Raw genomic sequence first — 24806 nt, 5'->3', positions numbered from 1 at the left:
GCTGTCTAGGGCGACTTTTAAGACTAATAATGAAAGCTTTCAATGTCTTTTGCGACAATGGGTTCTCAGTTAAAGGCATGTGTAAAAAGCTTACTTGTGGTTTGCGGTAACATCCGGCATATAAGAATTTCAAGCACCGTCCTTCTTTCGACGTCCAGGCAAGCAGAACTTCGAAGGACTGTGTACTGATCAACGCCGAGCTCAGGTGACCCCGTCATGCAAGAGGTTCTGCCCAGGAGCATCCGCCACACAAACTACAGGTACGGATACGGCGTATACACGGCTGACTGCGATAGTTTTGGTCGCGTTGCACTCCAAAAGAGCCCCGAGGCAGTTGCAGTTCTAACTGTGCTTTTAAATAAACTTCTTAGCGTCGTATTTCTCTAAACACGCCCTAACTTCTCGCTCCACAAACAAATATTGCAGGCCTTAGTCGACGATCCACCTATATCTTAAGTAGTCCTTGCAGATTTAAATGCTCACAACTCTTCTCGGGCGGACTCTGTGTGCAAATCGAGAGCATGGTTAATTGAAGATTTTCTTTTTGCCATTCGGGCTTGCGCACTACAAAAGAATAAACCAGCTTTTAGCATAGTGCTTACAAGACATACTCTTCCATAGATTTGTGAATTGCATCTCCAAATATAGTAACATACCTCCATTGGAATCCTATTAAAGATCTCTACGGCAGCGACCACTTTCCTATAGGGCTGAACACAATCAAACAAAATTATAGGATGAATGCTGGCCACACGCTCCTCGGTGGAAGGTAAAATCAGCTGACTGGACGCTCTTCCGTAAACTCACACATGTCTCGCGGGGTCACTTCTGTACCATAAGCATTGATGATGCTCTTGCATAATTCACAGCTTTTCTTATCAGTGGTACATTCAAATGCATCCCACAAATAAAAGGAGGGCCTACTGCCGATGAGTTATACTCTAGAATGAAGGATGTAGTGAAGCGTGTAAGTGGCAAAAGAAGGTTTATGGACGCCTTCGGTATACGGAAACTGCGGTGAGTTGTTGATATTTTGAGCACGTAAAATTGTAAGGACTAAGGTCTTCTTCACAGGCTGAAAAAGAAAGTTGGCAAAACTATGTGTCCGGCACAACCTCTTATACATGTGAGGGAAATGTATGGAATGGAGATAATAGAATAAAAGGCCCGCTGTCAAAGTTGGGACTTTTGATAAATAGGGAGTCTCGAAGACCAAGCAGAATATATATATATATATATATATATATATATATATATATATATATATATATATATATATATTTGGAGATCACTGTACTTCATTTCCTTTGGGGTGTAGGCAAGTGAAAGAGAATCGAACGCTTCCAGGACAAATGCTAGATTTATGTATAGCATTTGGAATAATAAAGGCATGTAAAAATGTATCAAAACCCAGCATGGCAGGCCTCGGTTATTTTGTATGTTTGTTTTTATGAGAAATCGAAATTGTATTAGTACTAAATACATGTCTAGAAGGACAGCGATTGCAGTGGTTAAGTGTGAGTGGTTGTTTGTGCCAAGTGGTTGTCGATGCGTTTATTTAGACGGGAATTAACCCACCGGCCAGCGTAAATATGGCCGCAGGTTAATGGCAACATGTACGGCACAACAACTTAGCATCTTACGAACTTGGCGTCTTCTTTGCGAGCACCGACACGCCTTTGAATATTCGTTTTGTCATTATTTGGTCACCGCCTGGCAGATTAGTTGCAGCTTGTAAGGAGCGCTGAAAACAACGTCAACGAAAAACGAGTTGGTAAGGTTCTTTTGTCCGTGGGAAAGTCGATCTTGATAATTTCATCTTTCTCATTCCAGCTTCGCAATGCGACTCTCGTCGTAACGTAGCCGTCATGCTGTCTAGGCCAACACAGTTGCCAAAATAATACTTCGGGCCACTAAGGGTGTGCTGGTGCCGTGTTGCCGTCATAGTTGTTGCACCATCGGCATTCTGGCTTTGCCATCCGACTCTCGTCATGGTGTCGTCGGCACGCCATCCTCGTCATGCATTCGCTGTCGTATAGTTGTCGGAAGCCCGTCGTGATTCCTGCAACGATGATGCATGCATGAATCATCCTTCCTGCAGCTTCGTCATTCAACTGCCGTAGGGCCATCGCCGTCACACCATCATCGCTAAACCGTCTTTAAGCTACAGTCATCGTCACGTCATTGTCGTCATAAACACCTCGTAATACCATTAGCCTTACAACGCTGCTATGCCACCGTTGTCATACAGTCGCTCTGATCGGTTTGTTGTCCAGCCTTCATCATGCCATCGTGGTTGTTCCATATTGTTATTCGTCGTCAGATTCTCGTCACGTCTTAGTCACGCCATCATTGCCACACAGTCGTGATTACCGTCATTCCGTCCTCAACAAACCACTTTCTTCATTCCATCGACCTTGTTTCTTCTTCATCATTTTATCGCAATCATAATGCCTTCATTGCGATTATGCCTAAGTTGTGTGGACGTCAGGCAGTGGCTGTCATGCATCTGTTGTTTTTACACCATTATCATGTCGTCGTGGTCGTCTCATCGTCGTAATTCCCCAGTTCTGTCATTAAGTTTGGCCGTACCATCGTCACGTCATTATCATAGACTCTTTGTCCCCCATTGTCGTCCTGCCGTCACTTGTCACGCTGTCATCGTCATATCATCGTCATTATCTCGGAATAATTTCGTTGTGGTGATGCCGACGTCATCACGGCACCTTTGCCATTTCACCGACGTCATTGCTTATTCATCATTCTATCGTGGTCGTACTTTGTCATTTGACCATCCTCACGTCGTCGTCTTCATGCAATCATGGCCATAGCGCTATGCTCATGGGCGACCTGGGTAAGGGACATCAATACAAAAGAGGTCTGGTCGCTTGTAGCCAAAGCAAAGAAAGTTCCAGAATGACCCACTACAGATTTTATTAAAAAGCGTCACTTCAGCAGTACAATGTCACTACATTGCTTGAAGGCTAATCGCATTACTATCGGCAGTCGTCATAGACTGGGTCCTGTCGTAATTTATTTCTACAAATTCCACACACAATATTTTTATCATAGCTTTTGAAAATGAGACGAAACATTTTCGTCTTTTATCTCGTGATTTTTTTTTACGTTTCTGATTGTGTTTTGTATTTTTCCTATGTACTAATGTTTTCTGTTTTGCCGAACCAGTAATAATTTCGTGAGATTTCGAGGGATGATTTCCCCTAATTTTATTCTGACAAGTTATGTGTTCATGCCAAATCTTGTTGCACAACTCGGTCAGAAGGGAAAACAAAGCAGTGGATAAGGATTGAAAGGCTGCAGCGTTCGGCGTTCGGCGTAGTGTCGATTGTATACCGCGTCGCCCCAGGGTCAGGTTGGATGATGGCTTTCGTTTGTTCCATCAACAAATAAGGAACCAGCAGCACAACAGAAAAGCACCAATGTTTTTTAAAGCCAATTTTTTTTAGTTACAAAGGCGTGGCCACCTTTATTTGCGGCAGCTCAGTTGATATGGTGGTGTGATGCTAAACGCAATTTCATGGGTTTAACTTCTATCAGCGCTGGCTATACTGCAGTGCAGGTGAACGAAAATCAGCTCTTGTAATTTTATCAAGATAAAAGTATAGAAGGTCTGTGGGTATGACATGGTCCATAGCCTTCACGGCGACATTTCACACAGCGCTGTTGCTGATTTGAGACATGCACGCCGGAGTTACTTAGTGGCTTTAAAGCTAAGCTGCGAAGCATATGGTCGCGGTACCAGATTCCGGCTGCAGAGGCAACATTTCCGTGGAGATTAAACGCAAAATACCCGTGTATCATGCATTAGATGCGCGTTACAGAGCCGCAGATAGTCGAAATTCGGGGTCGCCCCGCTATGGCTTGTCCCATAATCGCATCATGCTTTTGGCACGTAAAACCGGAGCATTTAATTTCTGTTGTAAGGCATCATCATGCAAATAAAGTAAGTTTCAACCATGAAAAGTAAGTGGCTAAGGGTAACGCAGGTTCCGCAAAATGCAGCAAACCTTGTTACGTCTGTGCACGGTGTCGTGGCATGGCGGCCGGCTTGGAGCACGTACTAAAAAGTGACTGTCAGCGTGTTAAAAGGTACATTTAGTATTCGTTAAAGGTAACCATGTCGCTAATAATGGTGCCAGTGCGGAAACGTCGAACAGCCGAAATCGGTGCATGTCACCTCACGACTTATTCTGATGCTACATAAAGATGTGATAGTATGGTAGAAACGCGAAAGTTAACGAGTTTATGTGATTACTTCGTAAATGACAAGCTCAAAAACACACGGACTAAGAAAATAAAGAGAACGATACTGCGTTCGACTTGCAACTAAGTTTAACTGAAAAAACCTAGGAACAGATTCATGAAAAACGCGACGGACACTCTGTTTGAACCGCGTCTTTCGCTGCTCCGTGTGTCTGTAAAGCGAGAAAAAGCCCAAGGACAGGAACCCTTCTGTCCTTTTGCGCTATCATATGCGGTTCATAATTACGATGTTATATGTCATAATTGCGTTTGCTGTTAAGCAAGCTCGAGAGTTGACGTGGAGCTAATCAACTTACTGATCTGCGTCAAGACGAGAACTCGAAACGCCTTCACGTAATATGCAGACAAGCTGCCCAGGATTCAGTGCATACGTCATACATTGAGGGGATTCATTTGATGAGAGCAGCTGAGTGAAGCGCTTACCGGTGATGTCTGATGACGCGATACATTCTATATTTTTCAGTGTCTATATGAAAGGACCTAATTGAACGGGAACCTCCAAATTTAACGGAAGCTAACATTTTGTACTGCTGCCATGTCCGCCCGCAGTGTTGTGGGTTCATCGGTATTTGCTTGGGCGTAGCTGCATGTAATTGAACACGCATTTCTTGGCATTCGGGCAAGCAAGACACCGTCTGTGGTTCTTACGAAGCAACAAACCGCTTTGTATATATAGCGATAATAGGCCTTCGAGGCTATTATGAGCACTGGTTGATATTTCAGAAACAATTCTAAAAGACAATGTTTTTTTTTGTTGCCTCCAATGAAGTTATATAGAGCTTAATCTTCTTGTTACAGTATATATTTTACTTTCTCCATATTTTGGCATTTTTCTGCTGCTACAAATCCAGAAAGCAGACTCTTTTTCGATGTTGTTGTTTCGTAGCAGGCATTAGGGAATGCAGGCGAAAGCTGTTGTGCTTGTATTGGAGTAAGCGTAAAGCTGGACTGGTGGTGCGATATATTCCACAGCCTTTATGGCGGCACCCTACTCAGCAGTATTGATTTGAGGCATGGCCACTTTGGCTGCTTAGTGCCTTCGTTTTGCATTATGTTGTGCGCAAAACAAACCAATTTATAGTGAACGCACCACTAGTAGATTGCAAATTAAGCTTTTTTTGTTATAGTTGTCTAGAACATTAATTTCTTTAGTAAGGTCTACACGACCGAAATTGTTGCTCTTAAACTTATTAAGCCAGATACTTGCATTCTGCAATTCCTTGTGCAAACAGAGAACACTGGTCTTTATAGAATGAAACGTAAAAGGAGTTAAAAGGTTATACGCATTCTTATACTAATAGAAATGATAGGGTTCCATGAAATTTGTCAAGAATACAAGCAGCCTTTTTAGAAGGGGAAACGTCAGTTATTTCTCCAGATTGTTGATCACCTGAGTAACCTTTCGATCTTTCGGTTAGTGGAACATGCTCAGTCTTTGTGGCCCTTCTTGAACCACATTATGACTATAAATGTGACCACATCTGCACAACAGTTCGTGAAGCAAAGTTCATTAGCGGGTACTCCAACAAAATGACTGTAGAAAGGATTACGAACATGTTTGTTGTTTCTATGGACGAAGGCAGACAACAGCTTTGATCTGTCAGTCTGTCCTACGTGAGAAGCTTTGTCTACGCTTGCGCAAAAGTTCGCATTGAAAAATAACATGTTCATAATGCTTACATTAGAAGTAATGTTGGCCTGGGCATTGGTTTTAATGAAAAAAAAAAGTATATTCTTAGCCAAGGCTAGCGCTAGCTCGTGCTTACACCATGAAAACTCGCTATGCAGACAAAGCGTATGGTTGGGATCCTTATCTGCCGAGCAACAATTTAAAGACGAGGCCATAACATCTACCATGCTTTTGGACCGAGTAACACCTTGACATTTTACAAATTAGGGTAGCTTCTTGAAGTGTATTGTTACGCATAGATAAATAAAATTTGTTACGCATATTGATGACATATCGCAAAACGGTGAGCAACTCTCTCTCTCTCTCTCTCTCTCTCTCTCTCTATATATATATATATATATATATATATATATATATATATATATATATATATATATACGTGTGTGTGTGCTGGAGCATACACTTATGGGTGGTCGGGAAAATTTCTCATTTCCTATTGTAGCACTCGACGCACTCCCGAAGGAACACACTGTTCATTGGTAGAAAAGTTGCGGTTGTATTCTTGCAATAATGAAACGTCTCGTCGGACCAATGTATTGTCTGCGGCAAGAAAGGCCCCGTCGGGACATTGAGTGACTTCGTGGTCATCGATAGGCGCATGTCCACAACTGCAAGGATCAGGTCGTCTTGTAGCGTATTCCAAGACATCATGCGCACCATAGTATGCGAGGATGCAAAAATAATCGCAAGTCGAGGGGAAGGGGTGACCAGGATGTCGGGGATGGTACAGACTGTCCGCTACACAGGGTGCCTCAAATATTATGCTCCGCGTTTCCTGAAAGACGGGCCATTCTACGCAAACATAACCAAGCGCGTATTGTTCACACTAGATTAGAGCAGCCACCAGTAATTCTGTTGATTCCAATCAATGTATTAATTGAAATGAGCTTTTTTTGTTATTGCTCTGGATAGCGTACTGTCAATGAAGAAATTTTATATAATTTGAAGGGACCTAAAATTGGTACTTTCCGTCCGTTTATATTTGACGCCTGATAAATGAAGGCCACGCGACTAACTACTGCAGCGCGAGTAACCGTCCGCTCTCATCGAGAGGCACCGCCTTCGAGTCAGTGAGCGATCTGTCTCGCAACGCTGTCCCGGGCAGGAGCGCGCCAGAATAAGTGCCAGCTCTGCGAAAGCTCGCTCAATTACACGGCGCTGTCTGCACGAGGCAGAACATTGCTTCGTTTTTAGGATTTCCCTACACCACAGTCACTGCCTTCTTATGCCGTAAAGCTTGATTTTATTTGCGTCATGATAGACGCTACATAAATTGATTTCCTTGTTTGACATCTTATTGTTTAGTTACAGCTGATATAACAAATTCGTCCCCTCTGACCAAAAGCTTGTCTCCAAAACAACGTCGTACTTGGAAATATCTCGACTATATCATAGCGCCTGTTCTGCTAAATCTAAGCACAGGAGCGTCTTTTTGCACGTCCTCTATTGCAATACAGCAGCCTTTTCATGATGTACAGCACAAGGCTGGCGTACTCTCTGCGTTACCCGATACGTGGAACTGGAGAATGCTTTGCGATAAAATCGCATATAGATCGCTGCATGTTTCTTCTTGGTTCATGGAACTCGGGAAAGAAACGGAAGCCAGGATTAAACCTGTCGCACACGTTACGCGTTATTCCATAAAAAAAAAGGGCCGTGGATACCTCAACACCACATCCCCTTTTACTGCTTTCTACTGTACTCGGGACAAATACCTTAACATGTTTCTCCGTATACTTTAAACCGATGGGAACAGATCATGTTTGGGGAATTTCAGCAAAAGCGAAGGCCACATTCGTAATATTTCTATGTGTACACACTAATTTAGAGCTCGTTGCGGACCTTTTTGAAATTTTCGCAGCAAAGAAAACAGGTACATTGCATAGTGTATGCATAACAAAATCCGAAAGGAACTCGCAGATGCAACGCGCAAAAGGAAATTTCCGAATGTTGATGTTTTAGCCTGCGTGTCCTTTTTCTTTTTTTCGAGTACTCGCTCTGTGCGAACAGCTTCCGCGTATATCTTTTCTGCCTGTATAGGAAGTGTAAACATTTTAAAAGCGTGAAAGAAATGATTTTTTTAATGATCTGTCTAATACACAGTAGTTTGCTATTCCCCAAACAGCATTGTGTTCTTTGTATCACTCTTACTTTTATTCCTCCCTACTTTTTTTGCTTATTTTCTTGTGCTTAAGCAAATGCCTGTGCTAAAGGTTCTATGTATAGAATAATTTCAAAATTTGATATAAATATTTTGCTACAAGAATAACAGCCTCTACACCCCTTAGGACTGCCCTCGCACGAAACCAGCTTCCTTATACAACGGCGCCGTATCAGCAACGCTTTCCTTTTCTAAGCGCTCTTTGCCATTTTCCAGCCTCCTTCCGCAAAATCTCTTGCATCAACAGTAGCTAGAACGTAAGCTTACGAACAGCTTGAGTGCGAAGTCTTCGTGCGGATCTTGTACAGTTTTGAAGCGGAATTTTTTATTATTATTATGAGGTTTTACGTGCCAAAGCCACTTTATGATTATGAGGCACGCCGTAGTGGAGGACTCCGGAAACTTCAACCACCTGGGGTTCTTTAACGTGCACCTAAGTATACGGGTGTTTTCGCCCCCATCGAAATGCGGCCGCCGTGGCCGGGATTCGATCCCGCGACCTCGTGCTCAGCAGGCCAACACCATAGCCACTGAGCAACCACGGCGGCTTTGAAGCGGAATCGTATTCTTTTATTTCCCAAAGTAAAAGCGAAATTTGCAGTGTTGGGTAGCGACGAAAGCCAGTGGGATTAGATATGAGGCAAAACTTATCACCTCGTTTGGTCTGATTTACATGCAGCGTTAGAGGGGGGGGGGGGGGGGAATGTGCTCTTCTATCCCAAGTTTATTCATTTATACACTCGTTATAAACTCGTATTCGTTTATAAAATCGTTTATAAACAAGTAGCATTTATTGACTCAATGTTCGTAAGGCTGAATGGCAGACAAATATATATATATATATATATATATATATATGTTCACAGTGAAGTAGACGCGCGTATGAAGCGGTTTATTGATGTTTCGGCCGGGGTCCGGCCTTCATCAGAATAAACCCCTTCATACGCGCGTCTACTTCACTGTGAATATTTACCCGGACCCAGAACTGTATGTATATGTATATATATATATATATATATATATATATATATATATATATATTTGCGGTAAACCGTTATACAGTACCCGACAGAACGACGCGCCCACGAGGCAGTTATAGGATCAGGTGAAAGTGGCCGCACGTGACAAGATATTTCCGCGTAGCGGGGACACCCACCGGTGGCAGCCTTAACGTGGTGGCCATCGCCAGGGAGCAGCACTGGTTCTCCCCGTTTCGGTGATGCGGAATTTCTTTCGAGCAGTAATTCTGACGTTTCGTTTCAGCTTTATTGTTGAAAAGCTGCCTTACCTAAGGTCGTCGCACTCTAGCGCGAAACTTTGTATGGCGGCTGTTCTGTAGCCGCTGTTTGAAACTAGACTTTTTACGTGGTTAAAGATATCGTTCCAGTTGGCGTGTAACTGCGACAACGACGCTCCAGAAATAAAATAGCTTCTTGGCGTCGCATGGCACTGCAGGCTTTCCTAGCTCTTCCCTTTTAATTAACCAAGGGATTGTGCGTCTTATGTAGCAGAGCCTGGCAGACGTCAGACAGCATCACCAGATGTATCCTTTCACACATGGCTCACGGCGCTCTCCAGCTATTCATTTCCAATGCTCAGTAGAATTTCTGCTCTAGCTCACGTGGGCTAATTGTGGGCAGCTGAAAACTTTCTGTCGTTATTAGCTATACAAGGTAACTAAACAAATTTTCATTATTTCGAACGAAACTAGCGACATGGTGTACTGGGTTTTTGGCTTTCGCACTTTCTCTCATACTTAGGCTCATCTTTTTGGATTGTTTGGTGGTTTTCGCAAGCACACACTAAATATGTAATCGGGTTTTGCTCCAATAAGAATGCGTGTGGGTCGAGATAGTGCTAATAGGTCTCGTATAAAGTGAGAGCATTGTTGTTATCTATGGTCTACCCATTCTATCGGGCAGACAAACGCACCACCTGTGCGGTCCAGGCTGGGCTTACGGAAGGCAGGCAATGCGATAGGGTGACGTGCCTAAACATGGTAGCATTCATAAGAGCTAGGCGATAGACGTCGTCTGCTGTGACGTATACGATATTATCGCTACCTGAAACATGTATCCTAATAGGAAGTTCCAGGGCCGGAAGACTGCGGCCTGCCCTTTCTCACAAGAGGGCTATGAAAAATTTAGGAATGAGAAAAATGTCCAATCATTTCTGAGGCTTTTTCAGCCGAAAGAGAAACGAATAATGCTGGCTTCTTGTTGAACTGGTCTGAGAACCCAGTTCCCATTCATGCTAGAGGTTGTTCTTGTTCAGTAACTTCGTGCTGGCAGTACACATGGTCCAAAAGCGGCGCACGCAGTTATTACTTTACGTACGAATTGTATATCCGGTCGTCTGACAGTTGCATTAAGTCCAACTCGTCCCAGTTTCGTCCTACTCTGTATCTCTTCCAAAGCTCTTCCAAATTCTTACGTCACTCCTGCCCTTGATGATATGTTGGTACATTTTGGTAATGTATCGGTAATATATCGGCAAAAATAAATATGTGGCACGTACAGTCAGACTCTGAAACTCGGTTCTACTTCAAACTAGTCCGCATGTGCTTCTATTTGCACCGCAAGAAAGATATACAGACGGCAAAAATCTAGGTGCCAATTGCAGTTCTGTAAATTTGCGTTGCCTGAAATTGCAAGGTATATTCACTTGAAACAGAATCTAAGATTGATATAGAGGAATTTTTCAATCGGACCTTCAAACATTCTGTAACAGTGCATTTTTTTCTTAATTTAAAGCTACTGTCTAATGCTCAGAACATAGCTTTTGATTGTGTTGTGAATGGGAAGGTTGTATACCGCATTGGCGGAGGCGATCATGCTTTCATCTCATAAATGTAATTAGGTCGTAAAATTGATATGTGAAGTCGCTTGACGAATTAAATGTCAACCAATCACTGTAGCTCAATGCAACCGAGAACTGCTTCTTCTACTTTGTTGTAGCGATAGCTGAGCGACAGGGACACAGAAAGGCACAATCGACACAAAGCGCGGTTTGTTTCTCGAATGAGCATCTCTGTGTCCCTGTTGTTCATATTGTTAAGTGTGGAGAGACACACGAAAGAGGCCATTTACAGGCTATTTACAGTGGAACCAGACAGCCAGGCTGACACTCGCTCGCGCCAAGGGCGCAGACCAACTTCATCGTCGTTCTCGCGGCGATAGGCGAAGAGAAACGACCGGGTTGGTGCGAACGAGACTGATGGCGTCGAGGTGAGGGCGAGCGGCTGTAGCAAAGGTTCGGAGCGGGAGCATCAGAAGCAGTGGGTTTACGTCGGGTGGTATAGGGAACAGAAGGTCCAAAGGTGCGAGAATACGCGGCGGTGTATGTCCGAGGAGGTAATGGGCATCGGTTGCGGCAGTGACGAGAGACGTGGCCGATGCGACAGCTGTGGAAGCAGATCGGCCTGACATCAGGGTTACGCCATTCGGGCGGGTTGCGGCGAGATGTGGCAAAAAAGGACAGGCGGGGACAAGGAGGGCCACTAGAGAACTGGGGAAAACTGGGTTGAGACGTGGAACATACGTTCCACGTCTCATGTTCAGACCCATGTTCTCAAGTTCCTGTCGTACAACGGCGTGAATCATCGCAATCGTGGTTGCTTCTGGATCGGGAAGCGTCGCGGAGAAAGCTGGCGAACAGGCGGCCTCGAGTTCGCGGCGAATAATACGGGTTACGTCGTCACAGGTGGCGGTCTGACGCGGTCGACCCTCACATGTCGACGTAGCAGCAGTGTTGGGTAGCCGCGTGATGCGGTGTCATATACGGCTGCTCTTAGCTTGTTCAAAGCGACGGCATTCTTTTATGATGTCGTCGATGGTCGAGACGTTGCCGAAAACAGGCAAATTGAGAGCGTCGTCGGCGGTTCCCTTTAGCACATGTGCCACTTTATCTGCTTCGGACATAACGTCAGCTTAGCGACATAGAGCCAAGACGTCGAGGATGTATGAAACGTATGGCTCTGTAGATGACGCAAGAGCCTTTCTCGCGGCAACCTAGCACCCAATGGGGTCGCTGAACATCAGCCTTTCTTCGAAACTGTCTTTCTTCGAAACCGGGAGGCATGGTGACAAGCTCGATGTGCCGACCACTTCGAAGATCCATGGCAAGGACGGGGATCGCTAACCTCCACCAAAATGTTACGCGTGGAAAGACACAGACGAACGAGGCTATTTAGAGCCTATTTGCACTGGAGCCAGAGAGCCAGGCCGACAGTTGCTCGCGCCAAGGGCACAGACCAACTTCATCGTCGTTCTCGCGGCGGCTCGTCTCTTGAGCATCACTCGATGATATCGTAACAATATTGCGCTACAATATATTAAAAGAGGCCATACCAACGAGCCCATGTAGCCATCCTCATCTTAAACTGGCAAAGAGAATACGTCGCGTATTTGATACACTTCTGCTAGCTTTTCTTTGTGTCAAGGAATAATTGCTGTCATATTGCCAGTTGGCGCGAGTTGAATAGTGACACTGCCTTCGTGCAGCGTAACTTCGTGCAGCGTCACAAGGCGAGCCGGAGTCGTGACCCCATTGTCAGCATTCTTTACCACGACGTAGCCATGCAACAATGTGCGTTTTTAACTGCCGCACAGACAGCATAGATTGCGCCTTTAGAAAGCACCTGGTATTTGAGATGACCAAGAAAAAAATAACTTATGGGACAGATTAATGTCGATGATTGCTATTAGTCATAATACCGATGTGCTTTGTTTCTTCTATCTACAGGCATGTAATTGCCATCGCGTCTAGTAATGAGTCTTGCCCGTACATAGTTTAGAGAGCAGGCTACACAGACCAAAATGTATTGTTTTAAAAACTTCTTGCTGGCTTTGCAAATGAAACCACTTGAACTCGAATCTTGTGCCGTCAACTGCGAGAAAAATTAGATCCTTGATAAATCGTGCAATCCCTTCAATAAATAGCGGTTTTATGGAATAAATCTTAAGAGTAACTGGAATATCGATGTATTTCGTCGCAGACTTTGGATACAAATCTCAAAACTTCGTTTCACTCCTTCTCTTGGTAACATAGTTGAATTGGAATTCGTTCATTACAGGAAGATGCGTCTTGCAATGTCACGGGCTACCATTCTTAAACTACATTATGCCACTTAGTTCAATTAGCTAAACACCTAATATTTTGCTTATTCCTTTGTGTATCTCAATTTACCGTAGAAGTATGGTTTTCCTGTTCTAGTAGTCCAAGTCGTGTATTAGGGTTAGCGTACCTGCCACAAACAATGTTTCTAGAAATCGCCCCCCCCCTTTAATGCTGTATAGTTCCCGTTTGTTCCCTTCCATCTTTCAAATAACGGTGGTGTTGGTTTCACAATACGAAGTTAAAGACGAGCTTCGTACCTTCATTGGCCTTCGCACACTAAATCTGAAGTACTTCATGCATTTTTCAGATGTACTACGTGTTAAGCAGGCCGATTCTTATCGCTAGCAGAAAGCATTCTACACGATGCAGATAGCGCAGGGAGATTACCGGCTCCGATTTCCAGGACATACGTTGCTCATCAAATAACTTTATTCAATACGAGTCAAATATTTTTTACCAATAAACCCTGGATACGGATTTGTCTGCAAGCCCTATAGCGGCACTGATAACTCTAATCTGGTATTTTTTCACGGAGTACAGTTTTACCGACAGTTTCTACAATTACGTTCCAGTTCATGTTCTCAATATTAGCGCAGTGCTCTATTTGAGCCACATATGTCCCCACAAAAGGCCCCTTCATGCGTTGTGGGGGAAAAGTCTGCACGTATAGGGAGAGAGTTAGGCTTAATCGTGTGTAATAGTCCTGCCATCTTCCTGCAAACAGGAAACAGGAACAATGCAAACATTATGCTGCCCCACAGAAAGGGAGACAATAAAGAATTGAAAAATTATAGGCCCATTAGCTTACTCCGAGTATTATATAAAATGTTGACCAAGATAATTTGCAATAGAATAAACGCAACACTAGACCTTCGTCAACCAAGAGAACAGGCTGGCTTCAGGAAGGGATACTCTAAGACAGATCACATCCATGTGATCATTGAGGTAACAGAGAAACCCGCAAACTACAATGAGCCTATCTATATGGCTTTCGTGGATTGTGAAAAGGAATTTGATTCAATGGAGATACCAGCGGTCATAGATGCATCACATAATCAAGGAGTAGAGACCGCTTACATAAATATCTTGGAAGACATCTGTAGAGATTCCACAGTTAACTTAATTCTGCACACGAAAAGTAGGAAAATGCCTATAAAGAAAGGGGTCAGGCAAGGAGACACAATCTCTCCAAGGCTATTCAATGAATGCTTGGAAGAAGTATTCAAGTGATTAAACTGGGAAGGCATAAGAGAAGGATCAACGGCGAATATCTCAGGAACCATCGGTTTTCACATGACATCGTTCTATTCAGAAGTACTGCAGACGAGTTACAACAAATGATTAAGGACCTTAACAAAGAAAGTCTAAGAATGGTGTTGAACATTAATATGCAGAAGAAAAAAATAATGATCACTAGCCGGGCCAGGAAAAAAAGAGTTCAGGATCGCCAGTCAGCCTTTGGAGTCTGTGAAGGAGTACATTTTCCTAAGTCAATTAATCACAGGGAACCCTCATCATGAAAGAGAATTCACAGATAAATAAAAATGAGTTGGAGCGCATACGGCAGACATTGTCAGCTCCTGATTGGAAGATTACCATTATCATTGAAGAGGAAGGTGTACAATCAGTGCATTATTCCGGCGTTGACATATGGGGTAGAAACTTGGAGACTGACTAAGAAGCTCAAAAGCAAGTTAAGGACCGCGCAAACACCAATGTATCGAACCAGGCACCTACCCAAGGGAGGGGGGGGGGTCCGGGGGGCCCGCCCCCCCCCCCCAATTTATAATGCATACACCCCCTCCCCGTCCACGCCACCACTTTTCACACATATTCCTAAAGCGCTGCCAAATCAATGTTGAGACTTGACAGCTATTCGGCGGTCAACATTTTGCTGCCTTTCTCACTCCTTTTGGATGGCGGTAGTTATCGGCGTCTCCTGGGATGTGAAGGCCAGTTTCCTCATCAATTCGGTGCCCGTGCGATTAACTCGAGATGCATTCAGTTGTCGCCGTCTATTCAAAGGTCACGCGCATCGTTGTTGCTTCTTATTTCAACCTTCTTTGTTTAGACCGATCCAGGGACCAGGAAAGGTATTCAGTTCGTGGCCAGCTGGTCTGTATGCACGTGGAACGAGTTGCGACCACAGGAAATGCCAATTGCGTTTAACTTTTCTTTTTGTTTCAATGTTTCCTCGAGTGACGGCTCGCCGCGACGCTGAGAGATCCTCAGAACACATACCCGTGGTATGGGTTAGATAAGGTGAAAATAAAATAATGCGAGACAGCGTCCATCATTAAACCCTACAATAACTGTTAAGCTCTTCAGCAATATGACTGTCACCCGTTACGTCGTCCCCCCTCCCCCCCCCCCCCGAAAAAAAATTCTAGGTACGTGCCTGGATCGAAGAATGCTAGGCATAATGTTAAGGGACAGGAAAAGAGCGGTTTGGATCAGAGAGCGAACGGGTATAGCCGATATTCTAAGTGACATTCGGAGAAACAAATGGAGCTGGGCAGGTAATGTAATGCGCAGATTAGATACGCGTTGGGCTATTACGGGGTGTGTTACAAATTAGGTGCGAAGAGAAGTGAAGCGCAATCGGGGACAGCAGAAGGCTAGGTGAGGCAATGAAATTAGGAAATTCACGGGCACTAGTTGGAATCGGTTGGCGAAGGACAGGGATAATTGGAGATTGCAGGGAGAGGCCTTCGTCCTGCAGTGTACATAAAATAGGCTGATGGTGATGACTGTTGCCACATCTCCAAGATCAACCCACTCTAGTCGGTGCACCAGCCCTGGATAGTGTCTCATCGAGAGAGGGGCCAATCACAAAGGAACTGTATTTTCGTGGTCATGTGGGTCATCTGGTGCGGGTCTCCGCATCTCACATTCGGTATGGGCAGACAAGCACGTCTTTGCATGATTCTAACGCTCACCTCTTTTGACTGAAAGGTGCGTTCAAATTTGCATGCGCGTTAGGATCTTAACGAATTGTACTCAAAATCAAGGATAAAACCAATTCTTACTAAACAGTTTAATGGAAGCTAGCTAGCCACGATGCCATGGAACGGGTAGTCTGAAGAAATTGACGCCTCCAGACATCGCAAGGTGGATCCAGAGTGCATGGAATGCCCTCCGGCAGACGATGTTTGCGCGGGCCTTCAAGAAGTGTGGCTGTTCTAATGCACCAAATTGAACTGCAGATGAATTTCTGTGGTCCGCAGACAGCGAGAAGGAGGTGCCGTCGGACTGCGATTGGGACTAGCCACTAAGATTGAGCTTTTTGCGTGTCTGTATGCATTTGTATGTTCTTTAAGGTCGTTTCCACACGGTGAGCGTTGATTCAGGACTTGTTACTTGATTTGCGCGGTAGAACAGTCATCAAGATTTTTTATATATATTTGGGCGGTAATGTCACTGCGCGTTACAATCCGTGACGCGGTGTAATCGTGCAAGTAGGGTAATCGCTATAGCGCAATGTGCTCTGCAGAATAAAACCAATTGCCGAGCATTTCATTAATCGTTTTAAAGCTTCTCAATTTAAACACCTGGGTTGGATTTGCATTATTATTATTTAACGGTAATAAAGAACGTTGCAGAAAACACTGCAGTGCAGGCACCACAAATACAGCCAAATATTACTTTGCCCCACGACACGGTGTGGCTCCCATCACTTCCAATAGATCGCTTTCACTCTCATGCGTCTTGCGAAGTGGCTGCGTCGTTTCCGCCCGCAGCAACAACCAAATACTTGATATAGCATACGCGCATGCGCATTTGAATATTCTGTCCAGGAAATGGGTAAGCGGCGCTTGTTAAGACGCGCCAGGCCTCTGCAGCCCCCGGACACCTTTTAAGATTCCGCCATTATGGTTTTAAGCGCGAACCAACTGCGGCATAGCTGGGTTAGCCTTGTGCTTCAGCTCCTCAGACAGTACTGTAACCATACGTGGAAGTGGCATGATTGGTGCGATGCCGCACACGAGGCCACAGCTGCTGAGCAACAGAAATAGCACCCTGACACCTGCCACGCATCTAGAAACGTGGGCGCCCTGTGGAATGCAGCAAGTCCTATTGCAGGACCTCGATTTGTCTCATGATAAGGCTAACGCAAAGCCGTGGAGGATGGTCAGTGAGGTAACCGATAGTTTAGCTTGTCGTTTAATATTCTGTTAGCAGTGCAGTGTACACTCAAGCCGAATTTTCTCCGTGGCCATCGTCGTAGTAGCCCAGCTGTATGCTGGCAATCAAGCGTTTCACTCAAGTTTATGGCACCACATGGCTCTTCACCACGGCTACAGTGCTGTAGTATGCTCATATGTGTACACTACTACGTAAATAAAAGTACCCGCCGACCGGATTCGATCGCGGTACCTCCAAAATAAAGCTCCAGTTCTGTAATTATTAGACCACAGGTGCATGCTTCGTGAGGTGGAACTGAACACCCTGAAATGTTTACGTGCGCACGCCAGAGCTTTGAGCAGCTTAGTGCAATTTTGGTTGACGGCAGCTCCTTGCAAGTGTAGGCTCGCGCGCCATCAACGTCGAGCGCCTGCAACACGACTCTCGGCGCCTTTCGTCACTCCTGCGTCGCTAGGCGTCTCGTAGCATGCAGGACGCTGTTCCTTCGATCCAGTAGGAATTGCGTAACGTGCCGCGTCGCTCGCACAATTCCCACCGGCGTATACTTTGAGTACCGCCTGAGGAGCATACGGGCAACTCTAAAGCTTGCTGTCTAGGTGAGTTCTTCGTCTTCCGGGCGAAGCTGCCATTGTGTTGTCCTTATTTGTTTTTATTTTTTTTTTGGTTGCGTGGAGACTAGAGCATGCGCACTACAAATATAACCGCGTTATAGCCTGCGTGTGAAGAGCACTCGTACGAGAGTCCACGAATGAACGCCTGCATACAAGAGCCCATGGTGGCACGCTGGCCTGGCTCCAAGACCCGGGCAGTAATTGGGAGTGTGCTTGCGTTTCATCCCGTTTGCGTATCCAAAGGGACGACGTTTACCGCGAAGTTTACGTGTGAAAGCTTCTGTCCGGCCATCTATAACCTAGCATGGAAATCACGATGCCTACGCGAATTAGCCTAATCTTCGCATACTACTTTGCTTCAAGCGTTAATGTGACATATTTCTTTCTCAATTTACAAGCAATCAGTGCTTTCAGGGCACACCAAGGCGTCGGAATTTCGCTCTTCATTCGCACCAGCAATCGAGCAGCGAGCCACTGACCCGAAGCAGTCACTTATCGTGCAAAGTGGTTACTGCCACCGTGTCACTGATGTTACCGGCCGCTGTGCGATCTTGGTCGCGTGACCTCGGCGAGTCTCCAGTGTGAATGTGCACTTACATTTTTCTTTTCAATCGTGCGCAATTATTGCGAAATATTTCATTTATAGAGCGATATTTATTTGAAATTAAATTTTTGTAGCCACACAAAGCCTACTGAAGCCAGGTGAACTTAGCTTACGCTAATTCATGTGCCACACTTACCAATCACATGCTTGCTAAACGGCTAAGCTTGCAGCTCCAGGAGACAATAGCAGCTCTGTATGTGTCGCACTATTCGGAGGGAACTCTGTGTGGAGCGCTCTTCCCTCGAACCTCAGGAGACATTCAAATTAAGTTCCCAAGTAACCAATGAACCAATCTTCTCGCCCTAACCTCCTCTCGCTCTCACAAGTACAGGATATCGCGTGAACAAAACTCCTTGCACGCCGGTCGTTCAAGCGCCGTCGATACTAAGACTTTACGGCGGCAGCGATGGTAAAGAACACCACATGACTATGGCTCGATTGTGTATGATTGCTCTCGCAATAAAAAAAATTGTATGGTCCAGAATTTTCCTGTAGGTGACCGGGGCAGATCGGTAGTTTCGTGTCGCAAAAGATGTCGTATAACTGCGATATACCGATTTCTTTTATTGTTGCTCAGGCGTTGTCGTGTGAATTTTCTTTGAATTTCAATTTATTTCTGCACTTTGTACATGAGTTGCGTAAAGAGCACGGACAAAATGGATTGTAAATCAATAGCTTGTGGGGATCATTGTACCTACTTAGAAACCCAATTAGTTATGAGTAGTTGAGCATTTCGAAAGCATGAATACATCAATACTAGAGGAAATGCCAAAATCGTCACTTGCGGATTCGGCAATGTCGAGGGTCAAGAATAAAAAATAATGAAGTCCAACAAGGAGAGAGAAAGAAACACCACACTTCAATATTTACCAAATTAGAAATGGTACGTGATAACGTAGTGGGTTACCGAAAATGCTGAGAAAGCAGACTCCGCCGTCACTTCGCTTCATCTCGAGAACATTTAAACCGGAATAAATTGATTTATTATGTTCAATCGATTACGACTCGCACGCCGTTCTTTTCCTTTTTTTTTTTGCTTCTGATTTTTCAGACCCTGATATCATGAAAAACGATGGTACGTACAGCGGCCACTTCATCCAGTTCACGGGCCGAGGAAGGTACTCTGTCATGGCATACGTTAACGGAGACAAGAATACCAGACATGCGTACCGTAGGCCGGGATTCCCCCCCCCCCCCCCCGACGCGGTGGCCTGGGATGGGAACCACAAACGCGGTGCGTTGGTCCGTCGCGGATTTACATGAGAAATGTCTCTCTCGTCTTGATTTTATACATCCAGAATTGACAAAAGGGCCAATTCTGGACACCTAATTCTGGATCATGACTGTACATTATTTTCGATCAGCCTATTTTTTTTGGAAATGTACAAAAGTGTTAAATAAAGAAAGCTGGGTATGGTCGTGAAGGAGAGACTTATCTGGGAGACCCGGGTATTTTCTTGTTTCCAGCGAAAATTGTATATGAGGTGGGAAAGTTTTCCGCCACACAGCGCAGATTTACAGGAAGAAAATTGTAATTCACCGAAGACAAGTACCTATTTTGTGACTTGCAGATTTTACAAGTTTCACGAGCTGTCATTGCATAACTAAAACACTCTATGTGGCCATATATTTGTTGGTTATTTCAAATTATTAAAAATAATTGCTCACAGAAACTCAAACTCTTGCCGGCCACTGTGTTTTTTTATTGCCAACTTTTGCTCGTTTGAGAAAGCACCTCTTATGACGCCAAAACCAGTGGCGTTTTGCATCCATTTTAACTAAAGTGACCAAGCTGGAAAATTGTATGACAAGTCTTCAGATATGCTCTTCAACATTATTATAAAGAATTATGCAGTTTCTTTCCGTATTCATTTTGTAAGAAAAACAGGAAAACACACGAAAATTGCAAAAGCAGGGAAATGGGCCAATTCTGAGAGCGTTTAAAAACAATATTCGTAGAATAACCTTTCATGGAATGGCCTCACAGGACTTAATATTCTATTACTTTGAAAACATGCCGCATTCTTTTATTTTAGGCAAAAAGAATTTAGCTTATTTTAAAATCCTGTATTGCGCCTCTATATTTGTATGTTTAGCAATAGTACTAAATTTAAACTGATATTCCATTCCAAGCTGTTTATTTTGTTGTGAAAAATTCAGAAAAATTTATCCCATCAGAGCCACGAAAAGAGTTGAGCTTCGGTTTTGAGGGATACCTTATCAGTGTTTTTTCTTTGGTGTGTTGAGGTTACGAGCATGCCAAAGCACGCATAACTATATGTCTAAAGCTAGTCTGGCGTAACTACCTGTGGTACTACTCTCTACTTGCACTTACTATCTGAAATGCCATATGCTTTAATTACCTATGTTATCAGACTAGTGAGAAAGGCCGATGGTGCCACTGCGGCGGAAGGGTCAGCTGGGTGCCTGCATATAAAGAACGTCGCTAAAGGGAAATATTTTTATAGTAACTAAAACGTTTATACTAGGCAAAGAAAAAACGCTTCATGTGATGGAATCAATACTAGTTTTTCGACGTACATATTTGACACAGAAAAAGAATGTTAACTGAGACAAAGTGCTAAAATCTTGTTATCGTATCGCAATATTTTGCCACTGAAAATGCGCGTCGTTTTTTGCACAATAAACGTTCTACTTCAAATCTTCCTGACCTCTTTCACGATATTAACGTAAACATAGTTAAATTATTCCTAGACGGGCATTGACCAAAATGTGAATTTTCTTTCTTAATACACGAGACGAAATTGGGGGCTTATTAGGACTTTATAAGGCACTTTGATACGAAGGTTTTTTTTAAATATTTTCCTCATTACTTGTTACGTGCTGCACGACTTAAAAACGAGTTCGTAAACAATGTCTCCTATTTCTTGGAAAAGGATGGTAACTGCACAGAAAAAGGAACGCAAAAAGTCGGAATGATGGGATTTTTTGCCCTTTAGTTAATAAAATAGGTTCTTCGATTCCTGTAAAACAGCTTGAGGTTCATCTCTTGTGATCAGTTTTTTTTAGTCATGTAGCTATGTATTGCTACAAATATAAATATTCGACGTAGGCTAAAGTGCATGCTTTACGTTTAGACAGCGGGCATAGCTCACAAGGTCAACGTCGTTGTCATTCTAATTTTATTTCTGAACTAATGGATATCATGGATCTTCCAGTTGGTGGCAATCATCCCCAGGCATTCGGAATCATTATTATGCCAAAGGGTTGTTCAGAAACTATGAGGAGGACAGCGAAAGTAGAAATTGACTAATTTGTCATGTGGCGTAATTAATTTGATCGTGTCTGTGCTTAATACCACGTGGTACTAAGAATGCCGCTTGCGAATTTACAAGTTGGCAGCAACTGTTCTCACGGATGCATGACAATATTCCATGGCAACACTCACAGCACATAAAAATTTGAATCACCTTTTCTCGTTTCTATCTTAGCATCAGCAACGCCTTGACATCATCGCTGTCACTGAAACGCGGCCAAAGAAGGGCGAAATAATTGTTATTCGTGATTACACAATGGTATGTCAGCCGCGCGATTATCTTCTGTGGGCGAGCCGTAGCTCTCGTTTTACAATAAGCAGCACGTATTTACAACATTACCGCCACCTTCATGCGGCACGTATGCCATTGAGTCTTTTTTCATCACTCTTGGAATGAATCATCACTTACATCCGTGAACCTTATCGTCTTTCCGAATGCCTGCATTCTTGACAAACATAAAACGACGTTTATAGTACCAACCAAAAAATATTGACGAGCTGGCGTTTATAGATCGTGATTAAACACTGATACCAGTAGTTCAGGTCATGATGACTATACACACTTATAAAATCATACCACTTTCGCAATCTCGTCAGAGTACCTGCACATTCGCTACTTCTATGGATCATGCATTAAAAATTCGAAAAAGACTAGTTTACCTTGTGTATAGGCTAATTCTACTGCCGATCACTTGCCATTATTTTCGGTGTCGACAATTCCCAGTAGAAAAAGGTGATGGTCCTAGGAGTGTAACGAAAATAGACAAGATTTTATAGATATTATTATAAGTAATATAGGTCATGACATCTGAAATCTTTAAACTTCACTTCCGCTCTTGAAAGTGCAATCAGACGGATTAGAAAAGCTTCAAATTGTTCTAGTGACATGCCTCTATGTCTCAGCATGACAAAAAAAAATTGGCGAATTCATACAGAGCAAGGATTATTGGGGTGGTAAATGGAAAACTCAAAAAGATCACTACCTTTATTGACGCCAGTTAAAAGCTATACGCAACAAGTCTGTGGGAACGACGAAAGAGAGTAAAAAGGATAATAGCGAAATTCCAGTAGAACAGGCGAACCGTAACTGAAAAAAAAAACTTGAGCAATTGTGAATGAACTCGTTCGCAATCATCGTGAACCAAGGGCACTTCCTGATGTTATTGCTATCAGCACGATTTGATTATTTAACGTCTATTTAATTCCTTTGGTCCATTTTTAGCTGCAAAATTTGTGGAGCTCAGTAATGAACGTAGTCTTCAGAATTCTAGTGACAATTTTGTTTCACTGGACCACATGAACGTTCAAGAACCGACAACTATAGTGTTAAGAATGCCATCAAAAGTAGGCAGGATTCTATGAGCTAAAAGTAAGGGTTGTTAAAGAAAACCTTTACGTTCCTAGACCAGTTTGATGCCGCCTATTCAATGATTCTGTAGAAGTAGCAAAGCACCGAAGTTGTGTAAAAACATCAAAGGTTGGATGCCGCTTATTCAATGATTCTGTAGAAGTAGCAAAGCACCGAACTTGTGTAAGAACATCAAAGGTTGTTTCGATATATTAAACGCACAATCGCTCTCACCCGTCTAATTGCATCCCAATCTGCTCTTGAGCATACATAATTTTTGTTTTTAAGAAATCACTGAAAACCTGGTTTTAAATATATCACAAAGTTTAACAGGGTCTCTCATTAGCAACACGGTTTCAGACCAGATTAGGCTGCCTCCATCACCATTAGGACACAGCTTTGACTTACAATACGTTAGTACCTGTCATTCTCAAAGCAGTCGACACTGTTGATTGTTCTCTACTAGTATATAAACTACCAGATTCTGGTTGTCGTGGGGGTATGTTTGCGCTTTTTGGAATTACCGTAACGATTTTTACCATTCAGTCATAATGAATGCCATGACGTGTTCCTTGCGGTACCGTCGCACCAGTGTTCCTGCAGAAATGGCGCGCGGGCTATTTATTACTTTTTGCCTTAGATGTGGATGATTTGGTGCACGTAGTGAAGCCTTCTAATGTGCTGATCTAGGCTGAAGGTGCATGCATGATAGTTCGACCTATTAATGGAGATCATCTTGAGCTGAAACCAAACGTCGAATTAAAAAGATATCTGCCAATGGGTATGAAATAGGCTAAGTGTTAACACACGCCCACAAAAAAGAAAATAAGTCGTCTTCAAAATCCAGGTGGAAATCATTAAACCTTAAAGAATCGATGCTAAACTAAATACGTAGGAGTCATTATATGTAACCAGGTACACTGACAATCGCCGATTGAAAGTGTTTGCTGCAAATTAGCTTCTGAATGTCGTGCGCTAACTCAGGAGGAGGAGTAAACGTATATAGGGCGAAACAGGTAGGAGGTGGCCTTTCTTCCTCCTAGGTGGTCGGCTCTCTCAGTCCAGGAAGTCGTTGGCTGATGGCGCGGCACGTGACCTGTCCGCAAAACTTTGCTGATCCTCCAGGCTCGGTAGGGTTAGCATTGTATCCCACGTTTCTTCTGTCGCTTATAGCGATTCTGATCGTGATAATGATTGGAGTTCTTTGTCGCCAGGGCCAGAAGTATAGCGATTCGGTAGCTTCATCTGGAGTGCCTTTATCGCATTGCTGGCACACCAACACTGCGTGTTGTAGGGAGCCCGGTACGTCACCGAATCGGCATGGATATGACAAGTGTGCGGGGTGTATCCGGTGAATGATAATTCCATGACCATATCTATTCCTTAATAGTCTCCGGAGGGTGGTGGCTTCTTCCTTAGACATCACAGCCAAATAAAACCATCCTTTTCTTGTGCCTAGCGTTGCGTTGCACTCCACGTTGCCCTAGACAATTATCTTTAGGTAAATTGAACATTCCTCTCGCTAATAAGGTATAGGTGAACGTGTACTACAAAAATTTGGTAATAA

The 24806-nt window shown here is 43.7% G+C and overlaps 1 protein-coding gene across 4 annotated transcripts in view; it reads left to right on the top strand.

Moving 5' to 3' along the window:
- Positions 1-24806, top strand: part of LOC142592757 (uncharacterized) — a 68942-nt gene that overhangs the window by 17557 nt on the left and 26579 nt on the right. For 3 of the 4 annotated variants that reach the window (XM_075704418.1, XM_075704416.1, XM_075704415.1), the window contains exon 5: positions 159-260. The exons of the other annotated variant lie outside the window; for it this stretch is intronic. In XM_075704418.1, the coding sequence (XP_075560533.1) occupies positions 159-260 (102 nt within the window). The remainder of the gene's footprint in view (positions 1-158; positions 261-24806) is intronic. 4 annotated transcript variants of the gene reach the window in all.

Source organism: Dermacentor variabilis, chromosome 9 (genome assembly GCF_050947875.1).
Source record: "Dermacentor variabilis isolate Ectoservices chromosome 9, ASM5094787v1, whole genome shotgun sequence".
Taxonomy (NCBI): domain Eukaryota; kingdom Metazoa; phylum Arthropoda; class Arachnida; order Ixodida; family Ixodidae; genus Dermacentor; species Dermacentor variabilis.
Note: the sequence above shows the minus strand (reverse complement) of the source record. Positions and strands in the feature narration are given on the sequence as shown.